This window comes from Pleurodeles waltl, chromosome 9 (assembly GCF_031143425.1).
Source record: "Pleurodeles waltl isolate 20211129_DDA chromosome 9, aPleWal1.hap1.20221129, whole genome shotgun sequence".
Taxonomy (NCBI): domain Eukaryota; kingdom Metazoa; phylum Chordata; class Amphibia; order Caudata; family Salamandridae; genus Pleurodeles; species Pleurodeles waltl.
In genome coordinates this window covers 38,782,752-38,796,015 of record NC_090448.1, presented here as the reverse complement: position 1 = coordinate 38,796,015, position 13,264 = coordinate 38,782,752, and the positions used below count along the sequence as shown (strand labels likewise).

The following is a 13,264-nucleotide window of genomic DNA, read 5'->3' as shown; positions in this document are numbered from 1 at the left end:
TGATATAATTAATGCCCTTCTTTGTCTTTCTTGTGCATGATAAGTGCAACCACAGTTCTAATTGTAGTGTGCAACAGTGAATCTCTGTGAAGCCAGCCCTAGTGTTGCAGTACTTATTGTTATGGTACTCAGTTTGGGCTTTTGGTAATGCAGTGTTGGTAATTGTGCCAACAGTTATTATTATCCAAGCAAAGTGCTGGAGCATCCTGGTGTTCTTCTACCACTCCCGTGCCCATATCAGAGAGAGAGAGATTCAGTTTCAAGGAAGTTGAGTGCACTAACTCTACTACCACTCTGTCAACAACGACCTGCCCCCCCCAAGATACAGGGTGCCTGGCTGGACCGGCCAGACGTGGCAGTGTTTTGCCTCTTTCTCTTCCACTCCCCCTTTGCTTTTGGGACACCTGCTGGGGTTTCTGTGTCCACCAGGAAGTGCCGAGAGGTGTTCCAGGAGTTCGGGGGCATTCCATCACCCCTACAGACATCCTGCTTTTCAGGTGAGTGGCACCGTCTTGACACATGGGAAGCAGAGGCAAAAAAGACAGGGTAGACCACGTCAAGGATGCCAGGTCTAACACATGTCTCTCCAACTGAAAGTGGGAGAACTACCCAACCTTATGGGAGTTCTCATCACTAAGGCGGTAGAATCTGGACAGACCATCAGCATTGCCATGCTCTGTTCCTGGGTGGAGTTCCACTGTATAGTCCATCCCCTGTAGGGAAATGGACCACCTCAACAGTTTTGGATTCTCACCCCTCATCTGCATTAACCATCTGAGGAGCCTGTGGTCGGTCTGAACCCAGAAGTGAGTCAAAAACAAGTAGGGTCTTAACTTCTTCAGCACCCAGACCACAGCAAATGTTTCACTCTCAATTGCACTCAACCTACGTTTCCTGGGAAGTAACCTCCTACTAATGAAGGCTACAGGCCCTCTTCATTTAGCTGTGATAACAATGCTCCTACACCATGCTCTGAAGCATCAGTCTGCATGACAAATTCTTTGGAGAAATCAGGTGCCTTCAGCATGAGTGCCGTGCACATGGCTGCCCTCAGGGCATCAAAAGCTGTCTGGCTAGACTCAGTCCAGATCACCTTCTTTGGCTGCTTCTTAGAAGTTAACTCAGTCAAGGGAGCAACACCTCCTATACAAACCTCTTATAATAGCCTGTGAGACCTAAGAAGGCTCTCACCTCAGGCTGGGCCTTGGGGGGGTGGGGCTCCCAAGCTAGAATCGTGTACATTTTGGGTTGTAAGGGTGCCACCTAGCCACTACCCCCCTGGTGTACCACGTACACCACAGAATACAGCCCTATCTGGTTCTTGCTAGCCTTAATAGTAAGGCCTGCCTTCTGCAGGACCTCTAACACTTTGCACAGGTGCTGCAAGTGTTCCTCCCAAGTGGAGCCGAACACAGCAATGTCATCCAGGTAGGCGGCACTGAAATCATCCAGTCCAGCCAACACCTGGTTGACCAACCTCTGAAAGGTGGCAGGGGCATTCTTCATCCCAAAGGGCATCACCCTAAATTGGTAGTGCCCATCTGGGGTTGAGAATGCAGACCTCTCCTTAGCCCCCTTAGTCAGAGCAATCTGCCAGTATACAGATGTCAAGTCAAAAGTACTTAGATATTGGGCAGCCCCCTAACCGGTCAATGAGCTCATCAGCTCGGGGATAGGGTGCTCGTCAGTCTTAGTGACCACATTGAGTCCCCAGTAATCCACACAGACCCTAAGTTCTGGAGTGGTACCAGGAGCAGCAGCTTTTGGGACCTAGACCACAGGGCTGGCCCAAGGGCTACTGGAGAACACAATTGCCCCAAGGGCTACCATTTGGGCTACCTCCTCCTTTATGTTGGCCCTAACCTTCTCAGTCCTCATGTTTAACAGGAGGACTGTCCCCAGTGTCCACATCATGTGTACACAGATGAGTGACCCCTGGGATTAAGGAAAATAGAGAGGCAAACTGTCCCAACACTTGGCAATAGTTTATTATCATTTTTGAGGGAAAGGGGCGGGGCCACAGGGGTGACGAGTGTGAGAGGGAGTGCTCATCACTCCCCCTCATAACGCATGTGTGTTTGGCTGGCCGTCTTGGGCCGGCCAAACACACATGCGCAGTGGGCTATCTCCAGCCTGAGCGCCAACCAATCCTGACGCTGCTCTGAGCAGTGTCAGGATTGGCTGCAGGGTAGGATGAGAGCCTGTGTCTGCACTGCAGTGACAGAGGGGGTAAGTGTTTTTTTAAATTATTTTATTATTTTTTTATTTAATCCCCCCTCCCTCCCTACCCCTGCGCGCTGCCCCTTCTGCTTCGCACAAGCCCCGACTGCTGAAAACATCAACATTCTTGAGGTAGAACCGGATATCTGCCAGCTTTGAATGACTCAGCTTCTAGTCTAATGATGTTGATAAAATGAGTCCCATTTAGGTGATTAATAATAAAAAGAGGCAATATTAAAAAGGGTATATCCAGGACCAGGTTACCACTGAAACACCAATAGCTCTGTGGCAGTCAGTTATATGTCACGTATGGCTCATTCATCCTCCATCTTTCTGAAGTTGATGAACGCCACTCATTTGAGTAATACTAATACATAATACATGTTAGTGAGGTGTCCAGAAGCACTTACGTTTTAGGAAGTGCTCTATAATACGAGCCAATGGCATTATCAGTAATACAACAAGGAACCACAAGGGGCACCCTCCCTTTTGCAATGTGTTTTGTGAGCTTTTCTAATGTTTAGGAAGGTTTGTGGTAAATGAATGATGAAGTATTCTGCTAGCACCAGAACAGTTGCTCAAGATAAAGAGAGTCTGGTTGTCCTCTCCTGACCTCCTGTAATTGACAAATAAGTGTGACACCAGGGTTGTCTAACTTGATACACTGCTTGTGACTTCAGCTGGGACGAACCTTTCATAAAAATATCATATAAACTGAGAATTCTAAACATTTTAAAGGTGTCAAAATAGTAAAGATTTCAAGGCCCATATTTATACTTTTTTTGTGCCGCATTTGCGTCACTTTTTGACACAAAAGCGGTGCAAATTAACAAAATATAATTATATTTTCTAAGTTTGCGCCGCTTTTGTGTCAAAAAATGACGCAAATGCGGCACAAAAAAAGTATAAATATGGGCCCAAGTCACTGTGCCAACGGCCCACACATGCTACCCCTTGAAGTGATATTTAGGCCCATATTTATATTTTTTAGCGCCGCATTTGCGCCGCTTTTTGATGCAAAAACGGCGCAAAGTTACAAAATACAATTGTATTTTGCAAGTTTGCGCTGCTTTTGTGTCAAAAAAAGACGCAAATGTGGCGCTAAAAAAGTATAAATATGGGCCTTAGACTCTTGTAGACATGGGCGGGGGATATTCCAAATTCAAAAAGTTGCAGAATTAACCTTACGAACTCTGATGCTGGATGACATGACCGACTTGACTCCTTGACCCATCCTAAGCTCATCACTTGCTGTTGGATGGTGAGAGGCTACAGTGAGGGCAGTGAGTACTAACTACAGGAAGTAAACAGGGCTCTAGGGCAGTGGTTTTTAACCTTTTGGGTCCTGTGGACCCCCACTGCTGGAATTCGGGGACCCCCAACTGAATTATCTTTGGACTCTGGGAACTCCCCCTCTGAGTCATTTTTGAATCAGGGGACCCGGGCCTAAGCAATTTTGATGACTTGAACTTGCAAAACAGTATACAGAAACAAACATTCAACAAACAAATATACAAACAATGACATTTTTAATTTAATTCACAAACAAATGTAAAAATTAAAAAAAAAAAAGAAAAAAAAAAAAATTAATGGGAAAATTGGAGCTTTTCTTAATTCAATTGAGGCCACCCATTGTCCATACTATATTGTGTTTGATGCACTTGCAAAACTCCTGTGAATCAATTTGAGGATGCCAATTCCATTTTTACCTCCTATTTCAAATTTGTTCATATTTACAGAACATTTTACATTTTTCAATTTTACAGTTTGCTTCTTTATTTATGTACACTTTATTAATCTGTTAACATCATTTAATATTCTAAACACTTGCGGAACCCCTTGAGGGTCACCGGACCACAGGTTAAGAACCACTGCTCCAGGGTACTGTTACTTTCTCTCCTGACGCCTGAGGCCAGGCACAGCCAGGGTAGCCCAAGGGGTACCAATGAGGAAGTGAAACGGAGTATATCCATAAGTCTCAAGAATAGACCCTGGAAGACGCCAGGCCAGGCAGACCTACAGCACAGCTTGTAAGGACCCCACGTCTTGTCCCTCGACCTTCAAGTTGTTTCTGCAGGTTATAACCTTGTCTGTAGCTGATCCTGAAAAATATTAAGAGACAACTTGAAAAGTTTGTTTTCATAAAACACACTTCCACATCTCAGGCTTTCAAATTTCTTTTTTCCTCAGAAATGTCTTGAATGTCTATGGCTCTCTGCAGAAGAGGGTAGGCTTATGTAATAAAATAGAGATATCCTTTCCAGCCAGTGAGACTGATGAAGAACGTATCTGGTAGTTCTCGGTGGGATTGTGCCATTGCACCACCGTAGAGTCAGAACATGTCAGGCTGTTTCACTCTTGTTTACCCCTGTCTGTACTTGAGCAATTTCCCCTCCTGATGACTTAATTCTCCTCTATGGTTGCCTCTGAACATGGATCAGGCTAGAAGCAAGAGATGCATCAAACCCCACCCAGACAGGCAAAAGACTCCCTTCCCTCCTAGGCCGTCCCATTAGGATCTCCCTGCCCTCCCCCTCTGTTTTCTTCAATGAAAGGGGAAGTCAAATTGGATCATAAAGGCCCGCAGTTTATTAACTTCACAATCTCAAATTCACAAATGCAACCATGCAAACATATTAGACAAGTCCAATGCCATGTCAGGTCTCTGCCCCTTCAGTTCTTGTGATGTTGTTATCCACTGATCCCCAATGTTCTTGCACAGTCTATTCTCATGGGGGGCCTCCTCCGGCAGCTAGGCTTCTCTTTCTACCAATTGCGGTGGGCGGCTCCTTGGCCTTGCCCAGGCTGCAAGTGCTGTGTCCACCCGCTGCTAACCCCCTTTGTTGGTTTGTCGCTGCTCCCACATGTCCCTGCCGTGAGGCATCCCAAGGACACTCCTTGAGCAGCTCTTGCCTTTTAGGTTACGGTGTTATCCATACGGCTGTGTCCTACCGCAGCACTTAGTCCCAACGATTTGCGGCTGCCACACCCGCTTCTTTGGTGTGGGTGGGTGGGTTCCAAAACACACACCAGATCCTTGAAATGAGGGGGCACTCCACTTTAAGCACCATGAAACCTGTTCTAAGCTGTGCCCAATTGGCCGATTTAAAACCCACCGGCCAATCGGCGTGCCTCTTTTTTCCCGGGCTTGTGTCCCCCGCTCCCTTTGGGCAGTTGGTCACTGCCCTCGGTGGCGTTAGGCGCATGCCCCGAACGGTCCGCTACGCGACCATTACACGGCAAGTTACCTCCCACCACTAATAGGAATCAGGCAGAGATAATAGTAAGTCATTCAAATATGGCAAGAATTGACAGGCAGACCAGGAAGATCCCCCTCTGCCAGCCCCATCCATCACTCTTGTCACTTTCTGACACAGATGAGTATTATTGAGGAAAGCCTCCCTCCTGGGGTGGGATTAGTTTAAGGTGAGGGTAGGGGAAGAATGCCTCAATGGGAAGACGGGTAGTTGAGAAGGTGAGAGAGAGAGAGAGAGAGAGAGAGAGGACCAGTGGCGTAACAGAGGTCCCTACAGATCCCTCGGTGCATGAGGGCCCCCAAGTTTCCTTGTTTATTAGGGTGTCCCTTCAATTCTTAAGCCATGCCAGTGTATGCCAGCAGAATGCAAATGTTCCTGGCAGACAGAGACCCAGCGATATTGCATGGCAGAGGTATAACAAAGGCCCCCCACAGCCCCTACGGTGCAGGGGGCTCTCAGACTGTTTGGATTTCTCAACCATTCGGGGGCCCCCATTGAGCCCAAGACCAATGAATATTTGCCTGGTCTTGGAGACACCAGGACCCCGTATCACATTCTGCGGGGTGGGGGCATTATTTTGTGTTACACCAGAGGAGAGGACAAGGTTGTAAAGGAGGCGGGACAGGCCACAGACTTTCAGCCAATCAGGGAGCAGAAGGAGTAGCAAGATAATTCCACCATGGCCATCTTTGGGGTGAGGGGCGGGTGGAGTCTAAGGTTAAGAAAGGGGAAAATGAGGAGCTGAACAACTCTCTTCAAATGGGAAGATGAGTCTACACAGTAGCAAGATGTTTTATGAAGTGCAGGATTTTAACCATGGACGTCATTCAGGGGTCGCAGCTGTGGGGACAGGATGTAGCGCATCGGTCAGAGCAACCGCCTCAGGAGTTGAAGAAATGGGTTCAAGCCTCCGCATAGGCCCAACATCCTGTGATTCTGGGCAAATCACTTAGGGGTCATTATGACCCCGGCGGTAGGTGGTAATGTGGCGGTAGTACCACCAACAGGCTGGCGGTACATACCGTCACATTATGACATTGGCGGGTTGGCTTCCCTGTCACTGGTAGGAGGCTCACCCACCCCACCAAACACTCCCCAGACGCCCCCCACACCTCCCCTCCATCACGCCGCCAGGCCTTATCATATGTCATGATACGGCTGGTGGCGGTGTACTGGCGTGGCGGTGCTGGTGGTAGCAGCGCTACCTTGCCAGCATGGCCACGGCCGGATTTCCGCCCTTCTTCTGGCTGAAGTCCGGCTGTGGTCATAATCTGGCAGACGAATGGTAGCCGCGGTGACGGTCTTTTGGCGGCCGTCACCACGGCGCTAGGTGGTTTTTACTGCCATTGTCAAAATGAGGGCTAAAATCTCCCCGTGCCCTTGGACAGTGCCTTGAGACCCTCACAGGTGATAACAGCTGCAGCCTCTGGTTTGCTCTTTGCGACCCCTGGTCTCAGAGGTCAGAAACACAGGGGCATCTTGTCCTTATGGGCGTCACTTGGGCTCCACTCTCTTTGTTTTCTGTCAATGTCTATTACCCTAATAGTGAATAATAGCATATTATTCACTATGAGGGTGATAAAAATGGAGCACAATTAGCTTGGGATATGCCCTTCCATGGCAGCTGAGGTAAGTAAAAATGCTTTTAAATGTATGTTGTGTACGTGCTTGCGGGTGAGAGTGTGATAATGTGAGGGTGTGTGTAAGTGTGTGTGTATGGGTAAGTATGTGTGTGAGTGAGTGAAAGTGGAGGGGTCAAAAGGCGCGTGATGTCACTTCCGCTAACCCTGGCCTTTTGGTGAACTGACGTCCATGGTTATAACTCCTTACAGAAGTGGAGACGAGAAACTGGAACGGGGTTCAAGAATCCCTGGGGCTCTTTAAACTCCGGATATTATACATGGTTCCTTTAATTTGTAAACACAGTTTAGCCAGCAGTATGGCAGCAGAATGCGTCACCATTCACCTCTCCTGTTATCAAAGAAACTCTTGGCAAGTTCTACTGTAAATGTTTGTCCTATGTCGCCTCTTCATTTAAATGTGTATAAGTTTATACTTTTAACTTCATTTAAGATATTTGTCTAGTTTTATTTAAATATTTTTATTAATTCCTGGGGCACAGGGTGGTGGGGCACTTTACGTCGACTCTTCAGAAGGCACAGAACATGTCAGAAAACATGAATTCTAGGTCCTATAAATGGCATTATATTTATTATCTGCAAGGTTTGAGAAAATCAAGTACAGTGGTTGAAAAGAACTTACAAAAGGGCTTCAAGGAAACGGTGTGTAAAGATCCTTTAAAAGCGGACACAGGTGTGAAATAGCATCCCAGATCCCTGGAGCAGCATTTCCAGAGTATGACTGGTATATGGTTGTCACCCTTTTGAATCTGTAGTGTCTAACTTGAGCAGAGCTTGTGTTCTGAAAGTTGTTCTTCAACTAAAGCAGCGGTTCCCAACCTTTTGACTTCTGTGGACCCCCACTTTATCATAACTGATAAATTGTTTGATGGACTTGCACCTCTCCCAAGAATCATTCTCTGGATACTAATTAAATTTTTGGCCTCCAGTTTCAATTTCCTTGACATTTATAGGTTGTTTAAAAAAATTAAATTGTACATTTAACCACTTTATTTAGAGACACGTTATTTAGTAGTTAATTTTCTAAGCAGTCACTGCCCCCCTGAGGAGGCTTTGAAGACCACAGGCTGGGAACCACTGAACTAGAGAGTTAATGTTTTTGAGGACAAAGTTCAGGTTTATTCAAATTAATCAACATGTAATTAATGCAGCGTAGAAAGCGGAGCGACTGCTCGTGGGAAGGCACCACAGAGAAGAAACGACAGGAGTGATTGGGCTGCCGAGTGCAGGAATGCTTTGAAGGGAGCTTTGCATCACGTAGGCAGCTGTTCTCTTCAAATCTGTGTACAGTTTAATCTTAAATATTTGCCAATATCATGCTACATTTATGCGGCTTTCTTTTAAATGCTTATGCAATGCACACTAAATATTGTTTTACAGTTTTGTCTCTCACTCCAAAAATAATATCAACCATAAAACTAAATAAAACAAACGTGTCCACTTTTATTTAAAAGTTTTTCCATTTTATTGTAAACCTTTGGCCAACTTTATTTTAAATGCTTGCCTGGCTTACTATAAATATTTATCCATTTTATGGTAAATGTTTAGCTAGTTATATGTTAAATCTTTGCCAAGTTTACGCTACATGTCTGCCCAGCATTATCTTACGTTTGTTCAGTTCACTTAAAATCTGTATCTTTTTCGCATTAAATATTTGTCCAACTGTATTTTAAGTATTTTTTCATGTCACTTTAAATGTTTGTTCTGTCCAGTTTTGATTCTTTCTCTGGTTTTAATTTAATTATGTGCCTCCTTGTTTTATAAACGTCTGTCTCATTCTAAATATAACCTGTTTTATTAACGATATTTGTATATTTCTGTTCTTTGTATGTGTAAAGATTTACATTAAATGTTGTCTCATATGGTTTAACATTTAGGGGGTGATTCTAACCCTGGCGGTCGGTGTTAAAGCGGCGGCCAACCCGCCAACAGGCTGGCGGTCCAAAAAATGGAATTCTGACCCTGGCGGGAACCGCCAACACAGCCCGCCAACTTAACACTCCGACCGCCGCGGCGGTACAGACAAACAGCGCGGCGGTCACCGCCAACAGGCAGGCGGCAGACAATGTACCGCCCACAGTATCATAACTCACCAATCCGCCACCTTTTCCGGGGCGGGAGCACCGCCGATAAAAACACGGCGGAAACAGACTACGAACGGGAAAACGCTCACCACTACGCACTCCACGAGGAAGGAGGACAGCATGGAACCCGAATTAAACATCCTACCTGCTCTCGTCTACCTTCTCATCTACCACGAGTACGAAGTCCGGCGCAGACGACAACGGTGAGTACTGCACCTACGACACACGGGAGGGGGAGGACGAAAGGTTACGGGCACACACATATGCGACCCCCCCCAACTATGTACTCACCAATGCAGAGCACCAAGTCACAGTGACACCACCCAAACACCCCTGAAAAATGCTAGGACATAATCATATTTGGAATAAATATTTATGTCCCAAAAAGCTCCAGAAAATTATCGTACAACCATGAAAGATATCCACAACAAAACAAATGACATACACATCAGTGTATAACTGAAGTACCAAGTCCTGCACATCCTACGAATTCAGCATGTCCGTGGGCCAAAGTCTTGAGAAACAAGGGCAAAGCCCACACAGGAGACCTGAGTCCTTTGGAGAGAACACTGCAGGGGCATCAGATGTAAAAACTACAGGCACCTCAGGGGGAAGGGAAGGGGGGGGCACCACAGCCACATGAGTCCACGACACCAGATCCACGAGGAGCCACCATGCCCACTGGACCATCCTTCGGAGTGCAAAGCCACAGTCTCACAATGTCTCTACAGTGGGTGGGCTGCCCACTGGACCATCCTGGGGAGTGCAAAGCCACAGTCTCTCAAGTCTCTGCAGTGGGTGGATTGCCCACTGGACCATCCTGGGGAGTGCAAAGCCACAGTCTCTCAATGTCTCTACAGTGGGTGGGCTGCCCACTGGACCATCCTGGGGAGTGCAAAGCCACAGTCTCTCAATGTCTCTACAGTGGGGAGGGCGGGGCTGGTGCGCTGGGTGGCGGCTGTACCTGTAGAGGCGGGGGGCACGGATGTTGCCGCCACCCCTAGGGAGCTCCCATCCGAGGACGTGTCGCTTTCGCTGCTCTCACCAGCGGTCCCCGTCGTGGTGCTCCCCTCGCCCTCCGGATCACTGGTGCCCTCGGTGTCTGTTCCTGGGCCCACCGGGGCCTTGTGTCCTGCAGCTCCCTCGTGCTCCGATGCCAAATCTCCTCCGCCTGATGATGCTAATGCACACATGCACAAGAAGATGGAGAGAAAGGGTGGGGGGAGAAAAAAGAAGACCAGGTTGAGTGCATGCAATGTCAACACCGTTGGCGGAGAGGACAGACACAGGTGCCTAATGCACTAAGCCGCGCATTCGGGGTACACTACTCAGTACTACTGACTAAGACAACAGGCCAAGAGACGTCAAACGCGCACATGGGAGATGCTGGACCTTCAATGGCTGTACTTGTCACCCTACCGAGGTGGGGGCCGGGGGCACAGGGCCATGCCTAAGGGAGAGGACTACACTACAGAAAGCGCCCTGGCCTAATGTCACCCACAGCCCTCCTCCCCCACCCAGACGCCTCCACTGCGCAGAAAGATAGGAGAATGTGCTGATACTCACCCCCTTGTGTCTGCTGTGATGTCTTAAAGCGCCCATCCAATTCAGGGTAGGCCACCGCCAGGATCCGGGACATCAGGGGGGTCATGGTGCGACTGGCACCCCTCCTAGGTTGGGAGGCCATCCCCAGCAGTGTTTCTGCGGTCTTCCTTGTTCCGCGGCGGATGTCCTCCCACCTCTTGCGGCAGTGGGTGCCCCGTCTGTTGTGGACCCCCAAGGTCCGGACTTCCTTGGCGATGGCACGCCAAATCTCGATCTTCTGATGGGCGCTGACCTATTAGACATGTACAGGGTGGAAAGGAGAAATCATCAATGGCCTGCATGTTAGATGTAATTGGCCCCCCCCCACCCACTTTGCCATATGGCACATGCTCTCATCTGTCGGGCGTTGCACTCCTCATTCGCCCCCCACCCCACCAACTTACATCCACCCCAATCCACACAGGCATAGCCCATTCCATTAGCACCCGGTGTACTCACTTGTTGGTCTGGAGGACCGTAGAGTAGCGCATACTGGGGGAGGACCCCATCCACGAGCTTGTCCAATTCTTCAGACGTGAAGGCAGGGGCCGTTTCCCCAGTCGCAGCAGCCATTGTATCTTCCAGACCGAGGTCACAACAGCACTTGCAGTATAGGTCCTCTCCTGTGGATGATCAGGTCTCGAGTGATTAAGCAGATAGAAAATGGCGGTCACGTCCGCCGCGGTGCGTACCGCGGCGGTGCGTACCGCGACCGCCGGCGCACTTCGTTATTGGCTCCTGAAACCCATAGGCTTCAATGTTAACCAATGCGGCTTTGCGCCGCGGTCTTCGACCGCCTACCGCCACGGTGTGCCCCGCCAGCGCATTGACCTCACATCCCATTGTCCCACTTCACAGGTCAGGCAGCCGCCATTTCAAGGGCCCACATGGCTTAATTTTGACTGCGACACACAGGCCTAGGCCTTGCATTGCCACACATACACGCCTTTCAACCCATTGCCATTCTTTAACTGTGCAAGCTGTCTGTACGTACCTGTGGTTTGGCTGACTCTGTGCTCCATGTTGTCCTTCCTAGGCACCGTCCGCTGGGACTTGCGATGAGAAGGAGGAATCCTCGCGTGTACCGACCGCTGGTGGACCTGTCGACAATGGAAGAACGCCATATAATACTTCGATACCGACTTGACCGTGCCACTGTCCATGAACTGTGTGCCCAGCTGGAGCCAGCCCTGATGTCCCCCATCCGCCAACCCACAGGGATTCCCCCTCTGGTGCAGGTTTTGTCAGTCCTCCATTTTTTGGCCAGTGGGTCATTCCAGACCACAGTGGCCATGTCATCTGGAATGTCTCAGCCTATGTTTTCTAAGATTTTGAGCAGAGTGTTGTCTGCCCTGATGAAACTCATGCGGAGCTACATCATTTTCCCCGAGGAGGGTGACTTGCCCACAGTGAAGGGTGATTTCTATGCCCTTGGACATATCCCCAACATCATTGGTGCCATTGATGGGACCCATGTGGCTTTGGTACCCCCAAAAGACGATGAGCAGGTGTACCGAAACAGAAAAAATTATCATTCGATGAATGTCCAGGTGGTCTGTTTGGCTGACCAGTACATCTCCCATGTAAATGCCAAGTTCCCAGGGTCAGTGCATGACGCGTATGTGATGCGAAATAGCAGCATCCCCTATGTGATGGAGCAGCTACAGAGACAACGTGTGTGGCTAATAGGTGACTCTGGTTACCCCAACCTGCCGTGGCTACTGACCCCAGTAAGGAATCCCCGGACAAGGGCAGAGGAACGCTACAATGAGGCCCATGGGCGTACAAGGAGGGTGATTGAGCGAACCTTTGGCCTCCTGAAGGCCAGGTTTAGGTGCCTGCATATGACTGGTGGATCCCTAATGTACTCACCAAAGAAGGTGTGCCATATCATCGTGGCGTGCTGTATGCTTCACAACCTGGCTTTGCGACGCCAGGTGCCTTTCCTGCAGGAGGATGGTCCAGATGGTGGTGTTGTAGAAGCCGTGGAGCCTGTGGAGAGTGAAGAGGAGGAAGACTCAGAGGACGACACAGACAATAGGGATAGAGTGATACAACAGTATTTCCAGTAACACCCAGGTAAGAATCACCCACGCCATTTCACAATTGCTTCTAGCCTCCTGCATCTGTACTTTCTGTAGTTCCCCACAGATGTTTTTCAGTAATTTTTGCCTTTCCCTTCCCTTCTCAGTGCTGTCTGACTCAGTACCTGACTTCTGCTTGGTTCGCCCATGAAATACAGCGTATTGACATTGGTATGTTGTCATGACTAATTGACAGAACAGAAATTGAACAGTAATATGTTATCCATTTGTTAATAATACAGCATGACTCAAAACAGGTTTGTGTGCAAAATGTGATTTATTTACAGTGCTAGATATCGGTACATGTGATTCTAAGGGTGATGGGTGGGGGTGGAGGAATATCCATGGCAGAGTCCAGTTCTCAGTCTCACAGGTGCATTGTTCTTTTGCCTGTG

At 48.5% G+C, this 13,264-nt stretch overlaps 1 protein-coding gene across 1 annotated transcript in view; it reads right to left on the bottom strand.

The window, feature by feature from the left end:
• Positions 1-4,236: 4,236 nt before the first annotated feature.
• The window catches only part of LOC138259571 (solute carrier family 26 member 6-like), a 133,997-nt gene continuing 124,969 nt past the window's right edge, over positions 4,237-13,264 (bottom strand). Inside the window, exon 21 of the mRNA XM_069207403.1 lies at positions 4,237-4,322. Within this exon, the coding sequence (XP_069063504.1) occupies positions 4,237-4,322 (86 nt within the window). The remainder of the gene's footprint in view (positions 4,323-13,264) is intronic.